The following is a 19,281-nucleotide window of genomic DNA, read 5'->3' on the forward strand; positions in this document are numbered from 1 at the left end:
AACCTGCACAACAGTCAGGGTTAAAGTTATGGTTCTATCTGATGATTATCATTGATTGCAGCGATTGTTTTACAGACTACACATCATCTCCTCTGCCAAAAATGTTCAAAAGCTCATAAAACAAATCATCAGCTCACAGCGATGAACAAAGAAAGCAGCAAACCGGTTTTTCAGAGACAAAGAAATCTTCAAATATGGGCGTTTTCTCGTATTTGTTAAAAGAAAAGCTGCAGTTGATTATCAATTATGTTTTGTGACAATCAGACAGGTGCTTATAGTCAAGACTAAACGGAAAAACCAGCACAAACGCAGAGCAAAAGAAATGTTTAATAAATCCACTGAAAGCCTCATTAACGACCCCACATTTGGTCAAAACAGCTGATTTGGATGTAACCGATAACCAGCGGTTTTAAGGATAAGCCCAAGCAATTTTAAATCTGATGGCAACAACATGCTTCGAAAGTTTAGACAGAATCAAAAAGGCGCCTGGTGGAACATTTTGTAATTAATTAGGCTAATTAGTAACATAAATATCCCAGAGAGGCTTTCAGGAGTAAAGACGGTGTGGACACTTCAGCAGGTTTGGAGAAAATGAACATTCTCGGCTATTTTAAATGGTAAATGGTAAATGGCCTGTATTTATATAGCGCTTTACTAGTCCCTAAGGACCCCAAAGCGCTTTACATATCCAGTCATCCACCCATTCACACACACATTCACACACTGGTGATGAAGCTACATTGTAGCCACAGCCACCCTGGGGTGCACTGACAGAGGCGAGGCTGCCGGACACTGGCGCCACCGGGCCCTCTGACCACCACCAGTAGGCAACGGGTGAAGTGTCTTGCCCAAGGACACAACGACCGAGACTGTCCAAGCCGGGGCTCGAACCGGCAACCTTCCGATTACAAGGCGAACTCCCAACTCTTGAGCCACGATTTTATTTAGGATTTTATTATCTACAGTTTTAACACAGGCCAAAGCTGTACAGGACAGACGAGGCTGAAAAGCATTTTGTGTGGCTGTGATGTTCAGGCTCTCAAAAACTCTCAGGTACTGCATCAAAAACAGACATGAAATCACCGCATGGGCTCAGGAGCACATCTGCCTTCTCTGGGCTCAAGCTCATTTATGATGGACTGAGGCAAAGCAGAGAACTGCACTCTGACCAAACAAGATATGAAATTCCTCGTGGAAATCACGGATTCTGTGTTCACCGAGCTTTGGAACAGAGGAACCATCCCAGCTTCTCATCAGCACACAATTCATGAGCCGGCACCAGCGATAGTGTTGGGGTACATTAGTGCATGTGGCACGGCAGGCGCACATAAAGCACCATTAATGTTGGATGTTATTTACAGCTTAATGACACAGCAAAATATTTAAGAAACATTTTGCTGCTTTAGAAATGAAATTAAAGCACCAGCAGTCTGATGACAACAGCCAGGAACGTAATCTTTAGAAAGATGGAAGAAAATGTGGCAAACAAAGGATTTAGAGACTGAAACGATGACAAACTGCTGGACAGCAGAGAGTAGGACAAAAAGAAGAAGGAGGAGGATAAAAGAGTCTGACAGGCAGAGATAAAGTCAACAGAGTTTGAGTTACAACTTGTTTTCCCTTCTGTCATAGCGCAGAGTCTCAGTGGAAAAGCATCAGGAGGGCTGACAGACGCTCTGTGGTCAGCACTGCACAAACTAACAATTATTACTCCCTGCTAATTTAATCTTAAAGCAATAGTTTGACATTTTAGGAAAAACCATCCCTTCACCATAACTGTCTGGTATACTGCTAGATGCATTCTTTTCTTCCATGAATGCAACACTTTCATGGTTTGAATGCTTTTCTTTGCCTGTGTGAGGCTCTTTTAGTTCCCTCTCTGGGACACTGCACAACCTGGCCCTCGGATCTGTTTTTCTTCTTCTTCTGGTGGTACATATTATTATTTCTTAAATGTGGCCAATATCAGATTTCAGTGTGAACTCATCACAGTTTAAGCAGGGACTGAATGCCCAAAAGGGACAATGCAATATCGCACACAGCACGCTGTCATACCGAGTCAACCACGGAGGCTATTGAAGGCATCGCTTCCAGTTTCAGTTTCATTTGAAAGCAGATAATAACAAGAGTGAGGAAAATAGATCCTTTTAATTATGAATTTTGTGGCATAATAGCAGCGATTTCTTTAGGGAGAGATATGAAGTGGCTACAGCGACCGACCCGGAGACTTAAACCAGAGTTTTTAGTGAAAGAGCAGACTGGCAGACTGAAGAGAGCAGGCTGCAGTTTGGCCATTTCAAAATACTTTAGGGACGAGTGCTCGCCTTTGTATTCGCCTCTTGTCAATGCACGAAACTGGTGAACACTCGATTTGCAGCTTTGGGCAGTCCAAGATCTGTATTCCTGAGTGAAAACGGCTGAAGAATGAGTTCATTATTATCATTCTAATCAGGCAGAGACTGGAAAAACCCACGTGGAAGGTCAAAACACTGTTAAGCAGGAGACTTAGGTTTGTTCTTAGTGTGTGAACCACATAATGGACATAAAAGATGGATGTCGCAACCGTGACATCCATCTTTTGCAACCAGACAAGTCGACCCCTACTGGCCATTAGGAAAAAAAAGGCAGGTTTAAGGTGCTATCTCGATTTACATTATTAGCTTTTTGCTTAAGTTCAGTCACCAAAACATGCTTAGTTTATGGAAAACGTGACGTTAAACCCTTTTGGACAAACTGCTCCTCTTTCTATCTCAGTTACCCCACTGAGGACAGGACTTTTTGTCTAAGAAGGTCAAACATGAACATGAACAGTGTCCAGTTTAACCCCCAGTTAAATTTAAACTGACAAAAATGCATACAGTTTCCAGGTAATGGCAGCTGTTTACAAGGACTAATAAATCCTCTTATACTGATATTCAGAAATGTGCTCAGAAAGTCTATACAATTACCAGTAAATACAGCAAAATATAGAAATTAGTGCTTGTGTGAATCAATATTTCTGTCCACTAGCAGAGCCACCAAACAGAAAACACAAGTCTCTGCGACTCAGACCAAACGACTTGAAGACATGAGTAGAAAAGCAACTTTTAATCAACGCTAATCAGCTTTAAAGCTTGCGTTTCACTGTCTGTCCGTCCATCTGGTGAGTATGATGAGTGAAAGGTCATGTTTGCCTCTGGGATCTGCTCCAAAGATCTGTTTCAGTCCAAGATGATTAGATTTTAAGTGCAGAGTTGTGATAAAAGATGAACAAAGAGTTCTGGAGGCTGCTGCTCTGACATTTAAAATCACACTGACCTCGACTTTTCTAACATCCACAGAGTTGTAGGTTTGTGGTCTTTGTTTATCTCTTTTAAGTCTCTTGCCAAATTACCAATTCACCCTTAATTCAACTGATCAAGCATCTGAGCTCCCGTCCCAGCAACAGCCAATCAGATCAGCCCAGTTGGGAACCTCTGGAAGGCTTTGTGGAGACGAAGACACGGACGAGTCCTGGCATGAAACCAGTTGGTCAGAAGGAATCCAGCAGCAGATTAGTGAACTGTATGATGGTGAGTTAGTGTGGGGTTGGTTCGGATGCTGTAAATAAAAAAACAAAAAGGACCCGAACAATGGAGCTTGGCGCAGTATGTCCTTTGGTTCAAACGGCTCTTTCAGAAGTCTTTATATTATTATACTCTGTAATTACAAAACCAGGCATCAGAAAATGCTGATAGGACACCTCCAGCTGCAAATAAGGCAATTTATACTGTAATTTTGCAGATTGTCACACATCAAAAGCTCAATTAAGATTCAAAGTTTCTTCTGAAAGTGAGCCAACACTATCGCTTCTTCAGCAGGGCCACGTTTGGCATTTTTACTGCTGCTTTCAGCCTTTCGGTGGGAGAAGTGAACCGTTTCGGCTCGACGTGCCAATTCAGCAGCAAGCAGTCAATCGCAAAAATAGTGGTTTGTTTAACTTTTGAATCTTTATGCTCTGACTTCAGAAAAATGGCTCCATGAGTCTAGAGATGTGCTCAAAAGCCTGAAGTCTTTTGTCCTATTTTTAAACTGCGTATATTTGAAAAAGCAAAGGTCTGAAATTCATATGATGTTAGCGCAACAGATTTTAACCACATATGTGGACATCACATTTTGCATTGTCTAGACCAAAATACAGCATTTTGCTCTACAAGGGCCTGATATCCACGTACGAGGACGTTATACTGCCTCTGTTCTATTGAAATGTAAAACAAATGTCCTCATATGTGGATCTAATTTTTCTCAGAAACAAAAATCTGGTTTTAAAAAAAAAGACAATTCTTCAATTTTACCATCATCAGGTCCCAATCAGCCCAAATAGCAAAGAGAAATAAAAAATGCATGCTATGGAAGAGTTCGGGTCTTAGGAGGTTAAAACTCAGTGGATAGTCGACCACAGTGCTTCACAGAGTCGCACCAGGCTAAGATTTAACCCAAATGTACCAAATGATTTTAAAATGATGCAGATGCTGATGGAAGCATTTCCGTGTAAAACAAGTTTCTCATTAAGGATAACAATGACCTATATGGTACAATGGTAAACATGTGATAACAGATGTGTGCTCATGGCAACATGCTAAAAATGCTACATGCTTTAAATATCCCACATTACAGTGCAAAAAAGAAAAAGAAAAAAAAAGTAACTCATGTTTACGGAAGTGCCGTCCTCATTTGAAACGATTGGCCGCTTCAAATGAGGAAGCGGCGATTGAGCGTTAAATGAAAGATTTGAAATGAGGGAAACTGCTGATTAACTGACTAATAAGACCATTACTTATCTTAATAGAAATTGTCAAACCCAATGACTGGCATAAAATGAAAATCAGTCCATAAACTTATAGATTTTTTGGGAAAAATAATCACTTTGAATTTAACAGGCTTAAAGGGAAAGCGAGGGAAAAGCCTCCCAGCCAGACTGGATTTGGGTCTATTGCTTATCGTCTTGTTGGGCGTTGAAGCAGTGGAGAGCTTTTGTTGGATGCCAGCAGCTCAGAGAGTTGAGGAGGAGGAGGAGGAGGAGGAAGTTCCACTAAACATAGAAACAAGAGTTCTCCGCCAACTCCCAGCCACACAGAGCCCAACATCTAAAACCAAACCCAGTGATTTTCACCAAGCTGTTCACTGTACAGACTACACCCCCGGCCATTCCTCCCTCTCTGCCTCGGTTCCTCCCTCTATCCGTCGCTCTCAGAGGTCAGCTTTCAGAGAAATATCTCCCTATGTGAATGAATATTAAAGCGGCAGCTGTGTGGGAGGAGAGGTGAGCGGGGTGAACGCCAAGAGGATTCATTCACCACCCATCCTCCGTTTTTAGTGTTCAGGCAATTAAAATTCATCGTTGGCAGGCTGGAAAATGGAGATGATTGTGTGGTCAAATGTGGGAGCAGAAGAGGGTTTTTAATGCATCTTTTAATTTTAATGACTGCTGATGATGTGGATTAATGTGCCCATCGTGCAAAGGACGATGTATAGAGAAGCTTTGCATTTATTCAACCAAAAAGTCAAAAGGGCAAAATTACTGTTGAATTCATTTATTATTTTTAACTTTAAAATGCATGAAAAGGATGAATCCAGATCCCTCCAATTTAAATTGAAAGCCCTTTAAATATTTGTGATTGCACTGCACAAAGTATTTTTCTTTTTGAAGAGATGGTTGGGTCCCCTAACGTGTAAAGTCTTTTTGCTTGATTTAAATTTGGTGTCCATCTGTACTATCAGGAATCCAGTGGAGATCCTTCAAAGCTCCTTTAGGTGCATCTAGTTGCCATTAAGGGCGTTGCAGAGCTCCCTCTGGAGGGTTTAGTGGTCCATGAAGACAAAGACCAGCTCCTTTCGGTGCTCATCGTTGTTGCTAAGGACATGTTAAGCGTCTTTTAATTTTCTTTACGTATGCTATTAACATGTACAGCACTTTGTGAAACTCTGGTTTTATGTTAAAGTGCTTTAGAAATAAAGTTGGTATGGTATGGTATGGTATGGTTTAAATGGTCCTTCTGATTCTGGAGAAGATGCTTTAGGAGATTTATGGTAATCATACGGATAACTAAAGACTTAGCACTTTAGCAAAACACTAAATGGGGGCTGTAACAAGGTTCTCAAGCAACTACTATACACCTTAATTACTGTACCAGCTCATCTAATGACCCACAGGTGTTCAACCACACAAACTAGCCCATAAATCGCTTAAAGGGAACTATCTTTAAGACCTTAATAGACCTTACAAAAAGGTGCCAAACGCCCAGTACTACCCAGTTCTGCCTTTGTGCCTTTGAGAGCCAGCCCACGTTTGGAGAGGTTTGAGAAGTGTTTGTTATATAGCATTACTAGCAGAAGTCGGATAATTTCTCTTCTGGGAAGAAAATCAGAAAATGCGTGGGCTGAATCTGTCCATCATTGGTTAATTTCTTGAGTTAACCACTACCAAGCCACTGACAGTGGTTCCAACGGTGGGCGGAACAATTTTATGGTGTTGTACTGATGCCAGCTCTTCATCGCTGGCACAAGTCCTGTTTCTTTGTGGAAATGTGTAAAATGAGTTCTAGCGTCAGCACCAGCACAGCATCCAGGGAAGAGAAGCACAGAGGGCTTTGCTGAGGTAGACGTCAAGCCAAACTGAAATAAAACTAATTGTGTTTAAGAGACTTAAGGACCTTTTATAAAATCCCAGACCTTTGAAAGACCTTAATACGATTTCATCAGGTGGTTGAACGCATGGGTTATCAAATGAGCTCTGAAGAGATGTCAAACTATCTAAATGTCCTAAAGTTCCTCTAAAACATCTTCAATGATGACTCTAAGCATCTGAAAGACCTTTAACAGTGTATCAACAATAGGAACCTAAAGAACTTAAGTTTGCTGCTCTTCCCAGGTCCCCTAAACAATGTCTAGAAGTTTCAGACTGATTACCAGGATTACCAGGGTATCCTTAGAGGTCCTGGCTCCCAAGAACTTAAGGAGGACCTCTAAAAAAACCCTCTAAAATAAATTTCCCTGTAACCAACGAAAGCTTTTAGAGACCATATTGTGGTGGCTTTAACCGGTCGAACGCACACAGGTTGTTAAACATCTAGTAAGATATTTCTTTGTAGGACGGATCATTTCACAGATGATTTGACATGTTTAACCATTTCAAAGTCCTAAAAGAATAAAGGTCCTAAAGGCAAAGCTATCTTAAAAGAGCCTAGAAATATTTTAACTCCCTAAAAAGAACCTGGAGAACTTGTGCTCTCGTTCTTGCTCATAACAAACCTCTAGAACATCAACATCTTTAACATCTCCAAAGAACTTTGTGTTTTTGAACATCTATTCCTTTTTCCCTTTTCTAAGATAATCATTTATTTGTTTTTGTGAAGGTGCTCAGCGATGCTGCTTGCCAGACGCACTCGTTTGACTCTCAGACAGTCTGAGACTTGTAAATTCTACTTGTGCTTTACTGGACGAAATTTTGCACTGGAGTCAACAATGTCAGAGCGCAGTCAGGCCTACGGTCCACTTTACACGTCTGTCCTGTCCTTTTTACTTGATTTAGGTTTTTAGTTTCACCCACAGAGTGTAGGAAAGCTTTCTGCCGCTCAGCAAAGTCTTAAATCCTCCAGAGAGGACGGAGTTTGTGCTGTGGGAAACGGCGAGTCTTTAACAGACTGCCGAGCCCTGAAGGAGACAGAAAACAGACATCTTGTGCAGCTAAGTGGGGCATTTTTCTGACAGCAGCAGACAGTCTGAGCGTCTCTGCAGCTTTCTGTGAGGTTGTCCGACACCACTGAGACAACTTTACAACTTCAACAAGGCTGAGAGCATCTGTGCAGAGACACCGGCCCCATCCTGAACTGTCACTGCTCACATTTGCTTTAATCCTGCACCAGTCCTGCTTCCTGTCTCCGTGCTGTTTATCTCTCCTGCCTGAGAATAAAAACCCTGGAAATGAACAGATTGTGTTTGCTGCGTTATGAAATCAAAACAGCGTTCAGCTTATTTTCAGCTCCAGATAACAATAATAACAGCGGCGCCACAGGCTGCAGAGAGCAGGCTGGCACATATGGAGGTGTGACCGAGGATGAGTTTCATAAGCAGCAGAGAATATGTAAAAGAAATGAAATATTTATCAGATACCTGTTGCCTATGGGTATTAATATGGTTATTTATTTTAGTATGGAGTCCCCGTTAAAGGCTGAATAACCAATCTGTCTGGATACATGTGAATATTGTTTACAGAGGTGTGAAAAATCAGACTCTTGATTTTGATATTCCAACACCTGAACTCAGATCTGAGATACAGTAAAGACGTGACATCAAAGCTTTCTCAGACTCACAATGAGTTTTCATTCATACGTGATCGATATTTGAACATTCAAAGCCACCTGAGTCTGCAGCGTGCCAACAGGTTTCTACAGCGTTGCAAATCTCTGCTTAAAACTTAGTCTCTTCTGTAGCCACCGACTATCAAATATGATTATAAAACTCATTTTATTTTGTTGATTCTGGTTCCAAAATTACTTTTGCTCAAAAACACAAAAGCTTTCAGACCATTAAAAATGTTTTGCTGGTGGATTTTTAATTATTTCTAAATTTTTAACTGATCCTTTCGTGGAGCTACTAACTAACTTATTATTAATGAGTAATAGAGCAAATATCAAACTGCAATAGATAATGGAAGACCGTATGTGATGTTTCCAAATGAGTCTTTAAAATGCATCCAAATTATTTTTGGGAGACAGAAAAGAGGAACAACAAAGACGACACATGGTGAGTGTAGCTGCACTGAGCAGGGGTCTTCTTCTTCTTTTTTTTGACATTATTTGGAGACGTATTTGAAGACAGAAGACAACAAACATAAATATATTGTTGGTTTTTGTCTTTTTAATCATTACTGTATTAAGTTTATTTATCAGGTGTGAGGTTTTCAGGAGTAAGAGTGCAAATGAGAAGAGAAACACAGCATTTCTGAAAGCAGTCGACTCAACAGTCACGCACACATCTCAATAAACATTTGCACTAAAGCCTCATCAGGCAGCTTCGGAAAAGACATTTGATGAAATGAACAGAATAAAACTGAAGACATTCCTGTATAAATGCACTCTCACACCGTTTTCAGTTCTTTGCAATAACTGTTATGCCAGAGCTGAAATTACTTTCAGCGCTGATGAACTGAAGCTCGGTAATAACGCAGCGTGAAGACTCACTTCTTCTAAACGCTGCCTTGCGACCGTTCCCAGTCCTACAGCTTCACAGCTAAACACCTCCGACACAGCAGAGTTTGACATTCGACAACGAACAAACAAATGATTCACAGGTGAGAGTCACACTGACGACTGATAACATCACATGGCTCCATCCGAGTGACAAAGAAAGCTGAGTACTTTATCAAAACCCCTTATAAATGGAGAACAAACACCTTGATTGTTTCAAGATGGACTGCAATCAAACAGGTGAACTTCAATCTCTTCCTTTCATCCGAACCAAAGAACTAAAAGAGCCTCAAGTGATTTAAAACATGAATAAGACAATTGTCTCTCTATCTTTCCTTCTAACCTCCTTAAATAGAAACTCTAGAAAGCAATCAAAGCCCCAAAAGCAATTTTAAAACATTAATGCAGCCCTTTCCTCTCAGCAGGGGAAACAAAAGCCCTCAAACAGTCCACCGGTATTCCTTTCCTGTCATTCTGTCCTGTCTCTCTTAATTCCCTTCCCTGACTTCCTTCCTTTCCCACAGAGTACCCAACTCAAACAGGAGCGCAAACATATTCACAACAGCTTTTCCTCCTCGGTAGACTAATCATCCGTTCTTTCCTCCTACCTTCTTCAGCTGTCCACTCCGGGTTCCCACGAACACCACCGTGTGCTCCCCGTAGGTGTATGCGGCCACGGCGCCCATGCCCTCGGTCCGGTCCTCGTACAGCGGCTGTCCCTCGATCACCCTCAGGCCTCCGAGCGGCTGGTTCAGTACCAAACCGCAGAAATCATCTCCGATCTGCTTCGGCTGTGGACCAGAGGGAAAAGGTGGCATTATTAGAAAATATCACAAGAAGCGAGGTCGCTCAGCTTCAGATGAAAAATAAGAGGAAGCTGCCGCTTTCCAAAGCCACCTAATACCAGCGTTATTGATCTGGTGCCCGCCTTCAATCCATTAGGCGGGGGATCAGTATCGGCTCTCGACAATAGCACGAGATGTGGCCCCTTAACTAAAGTTAAAGCAGCTTGAGAGCAAGATGTACAGAACGAGTCGTCCAGAAGACAAAAGCACAGACACGCACTTTGGTGGTATGGTATTTAAATAGACAATTTAATGCAGATTTTTCTTTGGTCAGATGTTCAAAAGTCATTTAAAAGATCAATATAAATGATTATAAACAAAACCCTATGTGATCGCTTTGTTTACTTCTTATATTCCCATCGTGATTCTTAATGCGCTGCAGACACCAGTGTTTTAATAGGAGACTGCAGGACCACATGGACGTCACAGTCTACACAAATCATGACTGCTCAGGCCTAACGGTGACTTTAGACCAGCGGTCCTCAACCTTTTTGCGCTACGGACCGGTTTAATGTTAGACAATACTTTAAGGTGTCGCGGATAAATACAGCAAAATAAAATGATGCGACCAAGAAAAATCTGCAGTATTCTGTAAATATAATAATAAACACAAATTCACTGAGTAATTGTGTAACTTTATTAGCAGCGTCCTCCTGAAATGCACCAATAACATTGAGCGTAACATCCTCCTCTCTGCCCCTTAATGCTCTCTGGTCGCTATGGTAACCTGTAAATATTTCTTTCAAAATAACACAAAACTACAACACGGGAAAAACCCTGAAAACCATAAATTTCACGCCCGAGCCTCAACTCTCGCGGCCCGGTACCAAACGACTCGTGGCCCGGGGGTTGGGGACCGCTGCTTTAGAAAGCACAGCTTCTTTTTAATTCACAGTTTGACTGCTTGATCAAAACAAAAAACCATTGTCGCCGTTAAACCGCTCAATGTTATCAACCATTAACTTCACCTCTGAACACCGCGGGAGAAACACAGTGCATTTATGCTTCTGCGTTAAATCTATGTCATAGTTATGTCACATGACCCCTTTGAGACCCTGTGCTGTAATCTATGTTCAGGTATCTGTGCACCTGCGCAGAGATGGAACTGTGCATCACTTCAACGCGGCCTGTTCAGCACTGCATTTCCATCTACTTCGTCTGCCACCAGGTTTTGCATTGACTGGAAGAGAAAAGATCAACTTGCGGAGAGAAATTCCACCTGCCTGTTGGTGCTTTGATGGTGAAACTGCAGAGCAACATAGACAAACTGTACACAAGTACACGCTGCCTACGGCCACTCTCACAGACTGCATCGTAGAATTCGAAATCAAGCTTTAGATGTAGGGTTAAGAGCCAATTACACTCTGCTGCAGACACGGACGTGGACAGCTGAAGACATCACGGCCAAGTAATCATTCCTGTTATACTTCTTGGACATGCGTCTAAAAAGGTTCATGTGTACTTGCTGCAGAGTGTGCATGGTCACAAACATCTGTAGGCATGCAAACATCCTTTCAGAACTCTCTCTCTTGTGCTCTCTGATGGATGACGACATTTAACGATAATGCAAAATAACTGCTTGTCATGCAGAGTGGACAGGTCTCAAGCTACCGATGAGTGCACTGATTGACATATGACAGGGTAGTACAGACAGAGTGCTCTAAAACCAATCAGTGATAGAGAGATCCATGATGAGTGAATCACCTACTTAGGGTTAGGTTGCATTTTAGCCTCATACTTAGCAAGCACAGCTCCAGAAAATAGATGTTAGCTTTCAAATAAAGTCTCTAACACTCGGTTATAAGATTTCCATTAGATTGTACCAGGCACCTCAAACGTCTACATAAAAGGGATGAAACCAAACCCAGTCGCTGTCCTCCAGGTGGATATTTCAGGTTAACAAACAAACATCATGTTTTTATTAAACTTTAACACACTGATAGATTACATGAAACTTTAAATACAAATGTAAGGAAAAGCAAGTAAAAAATGAGCAAATGTGGGGTGCATGGTGGAGGACAAAGGGCTGTAGAGCCAAAGCGCTTCATGCTTCTGTATGTTGCCCACAGGGCAGAGTGTATGGAACAGGGAGGAGACGAGTTATTACAGAGTCCACATACACTCAGAGGGTAGCTAACACCCTGTCATTAGCGGGTTAAGGCCTTGATGCATCACAGCGACCGTACAGGGTGGAAAGTCTGAAACCCAAATGTTCGAGCCAACACTCCACTGGCAAGTTTATCTCCATTTTTGCACATCAAAAAATAGAGATAAATACCTTTTACATCTTAAAGGTTCACTCCTGGGAATAGCAGTCAGAATGGTTTCAGGTTGTTTGGATTAGATAAAAAGTTTCCCTCGCCATCATAAATCCCTCGTGACACCTTCAGCTCTCAGTTGGTCCAAATCATCCTTCTTCAAAGATGACTTTCGGCTCAAATTCACTTTCACACAGCAACATCTGACTATCAAACATCTTCTGTCGTGTGACCTGTCAGCTAAGTGTTGATTCACTTAAAAGATTTCTGGCTTCTATTCAACGTTTAATGTTTTCAGCTGAAACCTGTGTGATGCCGACACAGGACAAATCAGAAGTCTAAAGTCTTAAAAAGGCTCAAATGCTCAAAGCAGAGATACTCAGCTGGTTAATAAAGAAACAAAATTTATTTTCAAATCAACTCACTTATTAATTAGCCAGGACGGACCACACGCCATGTAAACGGTATATTTAACTGTCCAAATACTTCAGCCAACTCTTTGTGTAACATAGAAGACAGTTTGAGTCTCTTCAGTTTTATTAAGTGAGATATTAAATGGTCCCTGGACAAGTTCACGCCCTAGTGCAGTGGTTCCCAAACTTTTTTCGCCTGGCCCCCTCTGTTTTGCAAGAAAAATGTTCACGCCCTTCGCGCATGCACACACACACACACGCACTAACATCCTCCAACCACACACGCCCATATTTTGCTCCACTGCGGTTTATTTCACACCTCAAATATTTAGTAAACAATTAAGCAAATACAAGTAATCTGAAAGTAGTAAGAAAATAATCTACAAACTCTTTTACGTTGCGTCCGCACCTACACGGGTATTTTTGAAAACGCAGCTGTTTCGTCCACGTAAACGGCGTTTCGAATCACCGAAAACGGAGATTTTTTTAAAACTCCTTTTTTGCGTTTATGTGTGGACGAGGAATACAGAGTTCATCACGCAACGTCAAAGGTGTGTGCCTTTTTTTCACGTCACGCTGTGGCCACGTTATTGTTTACATGAGATGAATAGCAGATAGAGACAAAATACTGTTAATCTGACTATCATCAGTTTTTACAGCTTACATATACACACGCCTTGAGGCGACTTTTGTTGTGATTTGGCGCTATATAAATAAAATTGAATTGAATTGAATACACACACAGTTACTGTCCCTCCATTTAGAAAGGCAGAGGCGTCACGGTGTGATTATTTTACGTGTAGTTGTTTTTTTCCTGTGTAATAATATTCAACATTGCTATCAATACATTTTTCAAAAACGCCTCTCTGTGCAAAATGGGTTTAAAAACATAAACAGCTGTGGGATCCTGTTTGTCCGTGATTTGGACAGGGGGAACAAATCGTGGCAGGATCAGCCTGATTTGTATCCCGCTGTAACTTTACTGTATAAAGAGCTAACATCTCCAAAATGTCAGGAGCAGTTAGTCATTACAAGAAGTGTTTGTGAACTAAAAAAGTCAAGAATGTGGGATCCTGTTTGTCCGTGATTTGGAGAGCCCAGCGCTGCTCCCGATGAAGGGAAAACCAATTCTGCAGGGAGACCTACCTCGGCACTTGTGCAGGTGAAGCCAAAGGGAAGATGCTTCACCATATTTTCTAGTCTTTGGCTTAGAATGAAGTTTGTTTGGAAACATATTCAGCGATGCTTCATCTCCTGCTTTGCGTTTGTGAGGAGCCCCGTTGCTAGCAGTGTCCAAGCGTTGTTTTTGTTTTTCCCTTTTCATGCCACGCCCCCCCTTGCAATGGCTCTGCGCCCCCCCTAGGGTCGGGCCCCACACTTTGGGAAGGTCTGCCCTAGTGTATGCCTGGTTGCTCACCTTAAAGCCTGCAGGCCTTGAAAGCTGAGCAGTACTACCTCTGAGGTCTCGGGTCTGTTTCCTGCACATTCACTTTGCTTGCGAGGAATGCATAAGCATACTTCAAGATTTATTTACCTTCTAAGATAACAAGTGATCGACTGTAGAGGCAGGGGGGTGGTTCAGCAATTAGCAATGTTGCCTCACAACAACAGAGTCCTGGGTTAAAACCCGGGCATGGCTCTTCTGGCGGGAGTTTGCATGTTTATCTGCCAATGAAACTTTAACTCCACAGTGATCAGCTGCAGCTGGTACCGAACTAACGCTGGCAGCTGCAGACTGAAATAGTGGAACTGGAGTTCATGCACAGGATGAGGAAGTCACATGAGTCATCAAGTTCACACACTAGTATCTATTCATTTATTCGAAGAGGCGCGCCTGTCCCACTACTGCCACGAGTACTTTAAAATGAACTGAGAGACAACTTAAGTCTTTTAAATTCTTTGTTAGCTCAGGGGTTATCATTTACTCCTCACACTATGAGAGTCCGAGGTTTAAACCCAAACAGCAGGTGATCTGGTGCTTGGATAGTACATTTCCATTCAATCTGAGCACTCAAAGCATTTTTACTACCCATGTACACACATCCATGTGTTCTTTTGTTTTTGTCTTTCTGATGGAAGCATCAGGGCAACTTGGGGTTCAGCATCTTGCCCGAGGTTTCTTCAATATGCAAGCTGAAAGAGCCAGGAATCGAACCACTGATGGTCCAATTAGCAGACGAGCTTCTCCAGCTCCTGAGCCACAGTCGTCCAATTTACCCAATGGCCCCTTATCAAATCTTCTGATCTCTTTGCCATCAGGCATGAGATTTTTTTTTTTTATGTGAAGAGCTTTTAGAGCTCACTGGTTTTGCTTCCTGGGTGCATAAAGCTATGCAACTATAGTGTTTAAACAAAGTTTATGATGCTTTCTGTTTCCTCAGCTCTCTGTGAGGGTCCTCAAAAGTTTAAAAGCTCAAATGAGACAGTGTGGGAAGAAAAAGTGCCGATGGTACGACACACACCTTGGTCTGTCTGCATCTGACGCACCCCACATTGTCATTACGCATACTGTTGACTGAGTGAGCCATCAAAGAGTCATTTGGAGCTCTGCATCTGTGTGAGGTCTTGATAAGATTTCCTCAGAATGAGGGCTTCAAACTAAAAACCATAAAAACAAAACAAGACCATCTACTCAAAGCTACAAACACACAGATGCACACACAGAGCAGAGATTGTAACGTGATGTGCAAACAGGAAACCTGCTGCTGACACTTAATGAAGAACGAGATTAAAGCACTCACACAAAAATATAAAAACACACACACACACACACACACACACAAACTGAGACCATCCCAATGTCACATCCCATTGAAACACACACACACACTTCCTGCTGTTTTTGACAAAAGAAGGAGGTCAGAGCAGGGACAAAGGCCCTGCTCTGACCTCCTTCTCCTTTCACTTTACCCTGAAAACACAAACACACACACACACACACACACACACACACACACACACACACACACACACACACACACACACACACACACACACACACACACACACAGTAGCATGGGTCATTAACTTATATTTCATCACTTTCATCAGCGTGTGGCTGATTGGCTGTGATTGGTTGCTTGGTTGGTTGGTTGCTTGGTTGGTTGCTGTGGGCAACTCCAACCCCACTCCACCCCTCCTTTTCCAAAACCCAGGCCCGGCTCAGAACTCGTCTCCTGGCGGGTTTCCCTGCCTGGTTGCCATGGTTACCACTGCAGGCCATTACCGCCATGAATAAGAACATCATCTACCCCCGACCTGAAATAACCCCACTGCAGACACTGAGAGGGAGGGAGAGCTCTTCCTTCTGTTCGCTCTGGCTTGTTTTTCCTGTATTTTTTCCAAGTTCACACTATTTCTCATCTTTTATCCATTTGAGCAAATGAAGTATATTCAAACTCATCTTTAGTGTGGGGACGAATCTGTCACAGTTTGTGAACCTTGGTGCCTTGTGGGGACAAAAACATTCAATTTAATAATGAAATGTAAGTGTGAAGACTTAAGGTTGGGGTAAGTCTCCAGGAAACCAGCGTAAGTCAACGTAATGTCCTCTGAAGTGACAGAAACATGACTGCGTGTGTTGCAGCCTCAGGGCAGCCTCTGGCCAGATGATGTAGTTTGCACAAAGAGACCGAAACAAAGGAAGAAGTAAAAGACGGCAAAGAGATTTCTCTCCTTTTCTTTATTTTCCTGCTAAACATGCAGGAGGAAATGGTCAGGACTATCTTTTTTAACAATCTAATTAAAAATGTCAGTCTTTCCTCTTACACTTGGCTTTTTTGGCTTCAACAGAAATTGGGAAAATGTGGCAGGAAAACACCCGATCCTGATATTGGACTAGCCTATACTACAGAGCTGTTTAAGAAGTCCAAGACATGTCTGACCTTTAGCAGCAAAATCAAGGTCATCTCTCAAGCCTGTAGAAAGAAAGTCCAAACCACAACCTTTAGGACTAGTCTCCTGCCTGCAGCGGGTCAATCTGGGGCCCATCAGCTTATGTGTTTACTTAGAGCTTGGATAAGATCGCCAATATTTTACGATGTAGCCAGTGGTGTCATTAATTAATGCAGACATATATTAACTCATTCACTGCCAGCCATTGGCAGTGAATGAGTTAAACCCATTGACTCATTCACTGCAATTGACGGCTATAGACGTCAATGGCAGTGAATGAGTTAAAAGTGTTTTCAAACGCTAACCCGAAAGCATCTGTTCCTGACATTTCTTTTCTCCTTTCAACAGGTAGCACATGTTCTTATCCAAATATCGTCAGACCTTAGAGGCCCAGTCCAAGTCAAGTTTCAGGGCTGAAGGTGCAACTTACAGTGTGGATGCAGGGCAGCTCTTTGTTCAGTAACCACGGTAACGAGAGCCGTCCCTCTCCACGGTAACAGGAGCGGATCCTTTCTCTCATGGCCAGGTTGATGTCATGGAGGGTGAACAGACAGAGGACCGTCTCTCTTGGTGGGTTGGAGCGGTTCTTCTGACCCTGAAAATCCACAAAAGAAATTAATTCATTTAGAAATAAATTAGATATTTGCAGGTTTAAGTCCTGGACTGGCCTCTGAGCAAGGCACCCTTCAACAAAAAAAAAAAACTCAGAAAGTTCAAGCTCAGATCGAAAACATCCAGTCAGAAGAGAGGGCATCAACAGTTACCTACCTGTGAGAAGACGACAAACAGGATGTCGTCGTTTTCAGAAAGGCCGAGCGCTTGTGCCAGCCGCCGCCCTGGTTTTTGCTTGTAGGCGGCCTGGACCAATCGGTACTCTATGCCATCTTTTGTGCAGCCCAGAGGAAACTCTACATATGAGTAGAACTCGGTGTCATCAGAGCACATCCTCACAATCTTAGATGTGAAGAAGTTCTCTCCTCCGGCATCCATCTGAGTCAGCTGTGTGTCCAGCTGCAGCGTCAGGAAGTACACGTACGTGCGACTGGAGAAGCCGTAGACGTAGTAGATGTCGAAGGCAGGGTAGAGTGACAGGGTGTCGGATGGGATCTTGATCTGCGAGGAGACGAACTCATCCTGGTAAACCAGAGAGAACATATCGACGCTCTCCTCATCAACCACCAGCTTCCTGCTGGACAGCGTGGGGAAATATTCCGACTTTCCATCGATGGCGGCTCCGATGAACAAGTGGCTCTTGGTCTTCTCCAGCATCTTTCTCTTTGGGTCATCCAACCAGTGGTCTTCAACAATCACACCTGCAGAAGAAGGACAAATAGGCAGGATGCGATTAACACTGTGCCTTCCAGAATGTTCAGGACAAAGTCCTAAATTTTGTAGTTTTACAAACACTTTGCATGAACTGTTTGCAGATATTTTTTTTTTTACATAGGCCTCATTTTCACAGCTTTACAATCTACTGTGATGCTGTACAGAGGTCAGTTCTATCAGCAGATAGCCAAAATAAACACATCTTCCTTTAAAACTAATCAGATACTTTTAGCTTTTTCATAATAGTAATGTAACAGAAAAATATATTGACTTTTATTCTGAAGAACATTTACTGGAACTCCTTCGTTCTCCGGCAACAAAGCTATCAACAATGCAACGCACAAACAACCTCTGGATCAGATGCTAAAGAAAGGACAAGTGTTAGCAGGCAGTGTGAGACCCATTTCCACCAGAAAAGCTCCGGCGGGTCCGATTAGCTCTTTCTTTTCAAGCAGTGTCCCACAGTGGCTGTTCCAGTACTTTAATCAAAGGTCTAACTAATTTCACTCACACCTTTTTTCCCCACTGATACCCGAGCAGAGAAAATATTCCAGCATTTGTGAATGAACCAAAAATCTGCTTTACAAAGAAATATGTGGGCAAAGTCTAGCTGTCAGTCATCTGTTGTTATGTCCTGACAGTCTTCATTCAGGTTTTTGTTCATGCCAAAAACTGCACATTATAAAAACCTGCAAAATATTTTGACACTTGATTGACGTCTGCAAGTCGAAATGCTTCTCCAGCCTGCACAGAAGTCCAGAGGGAACATTGGAGCGTATTGTTTTTATTTTAGGCATTAAAATGATTACATTGGGACAATGCATCAGTACAAAATCTGCCGAATGTTTATAATTGAGTATTTACAACAAGACAACATGAAAATAAAACTGCTATTCTATAAAATATTGTTTACAAAGAGCATGCATTAGATTCCCTCTGTTGCATTAGCTGCTGATATCACTGTAATCCAATAAAACAAACCTTCAGGGAAAAAGCAGAGACACAGTTTCACAGTGAGAGTAACTGCTGTCAAAGCCATCAGCTACTAGCTAACTTAACTGTAAAAAAACCAAAACAAAAACGTGATTCCTTGAGAAAACCTTTCGAAACAGCAATTAGTTGCTCTAACCACTAGTGGAGAAATATTGTTAACGTGAAGCTAAATGTTGACCAGATCAGCTAGTAGTATTAAATGTAGGACCAAATTAGAAACGATTCTGCAGTTAGCTGAATTCATGCTAGCCTTGGTTAGCGGCTAGCTTTTGTGATTTATCTAAAAACTATTATAAGAGACTTGGGTAGAAGTTTCCATGTTGTTTTTTTTTCTTGTGCAAATTGA

The 19,281-nt window shown here is 42.2% G+C and overlaps 1 protein-coding gene across 3 annotated transcripts in view; it reads right to left on the bottom strand.

Annotated features, from left to right (window-relative positions):
* The window catches only part of plxna3 (plexin A3), a 143,380-nt gene that overhangs the window by 90,832 nt on the left and 33,267 nt on the right, over nt 1-19,281 (bottom strand). For all 3 annotated transcript variants that reach the window (XM_080897717.1, XM_080897718.1, XM_080897719.1), the window contains exons 4-6: nt 17,385-17,929; nt 17,047-17,211; nt 9,815-9,997 (exon numbers count right to left, since the gene is read on the bottom strand). In XM_080897717.1, coding sequence (XP_080753843.1) covers nt 9,815-9,997; nt 17,047-17,211; nt 17,385-17,929 — 893 coding nt within the window. The remainder of the gene's footprint in view (nt 1-9,814; nt 9,998-17,046; nt 17,212-17,384; nt 17,930-19,281) is intronic.

The sequence above is a fragment of the Rhamphochromis sp. 'chilingali' genome, assembly GCF_963969265.1.
Source record: "Rhamphochromis sp. 'chilingali' genome assembly, chromosome: 12".
In the NCBI taxonomy this organism is placed as follows: Eukaryota; Metazoa; Chordata; class Actinopteri; order Cichliformes; family Cichlidae; genus Rhamphochromis; species Rhamphochromis sp. 'chilingali'.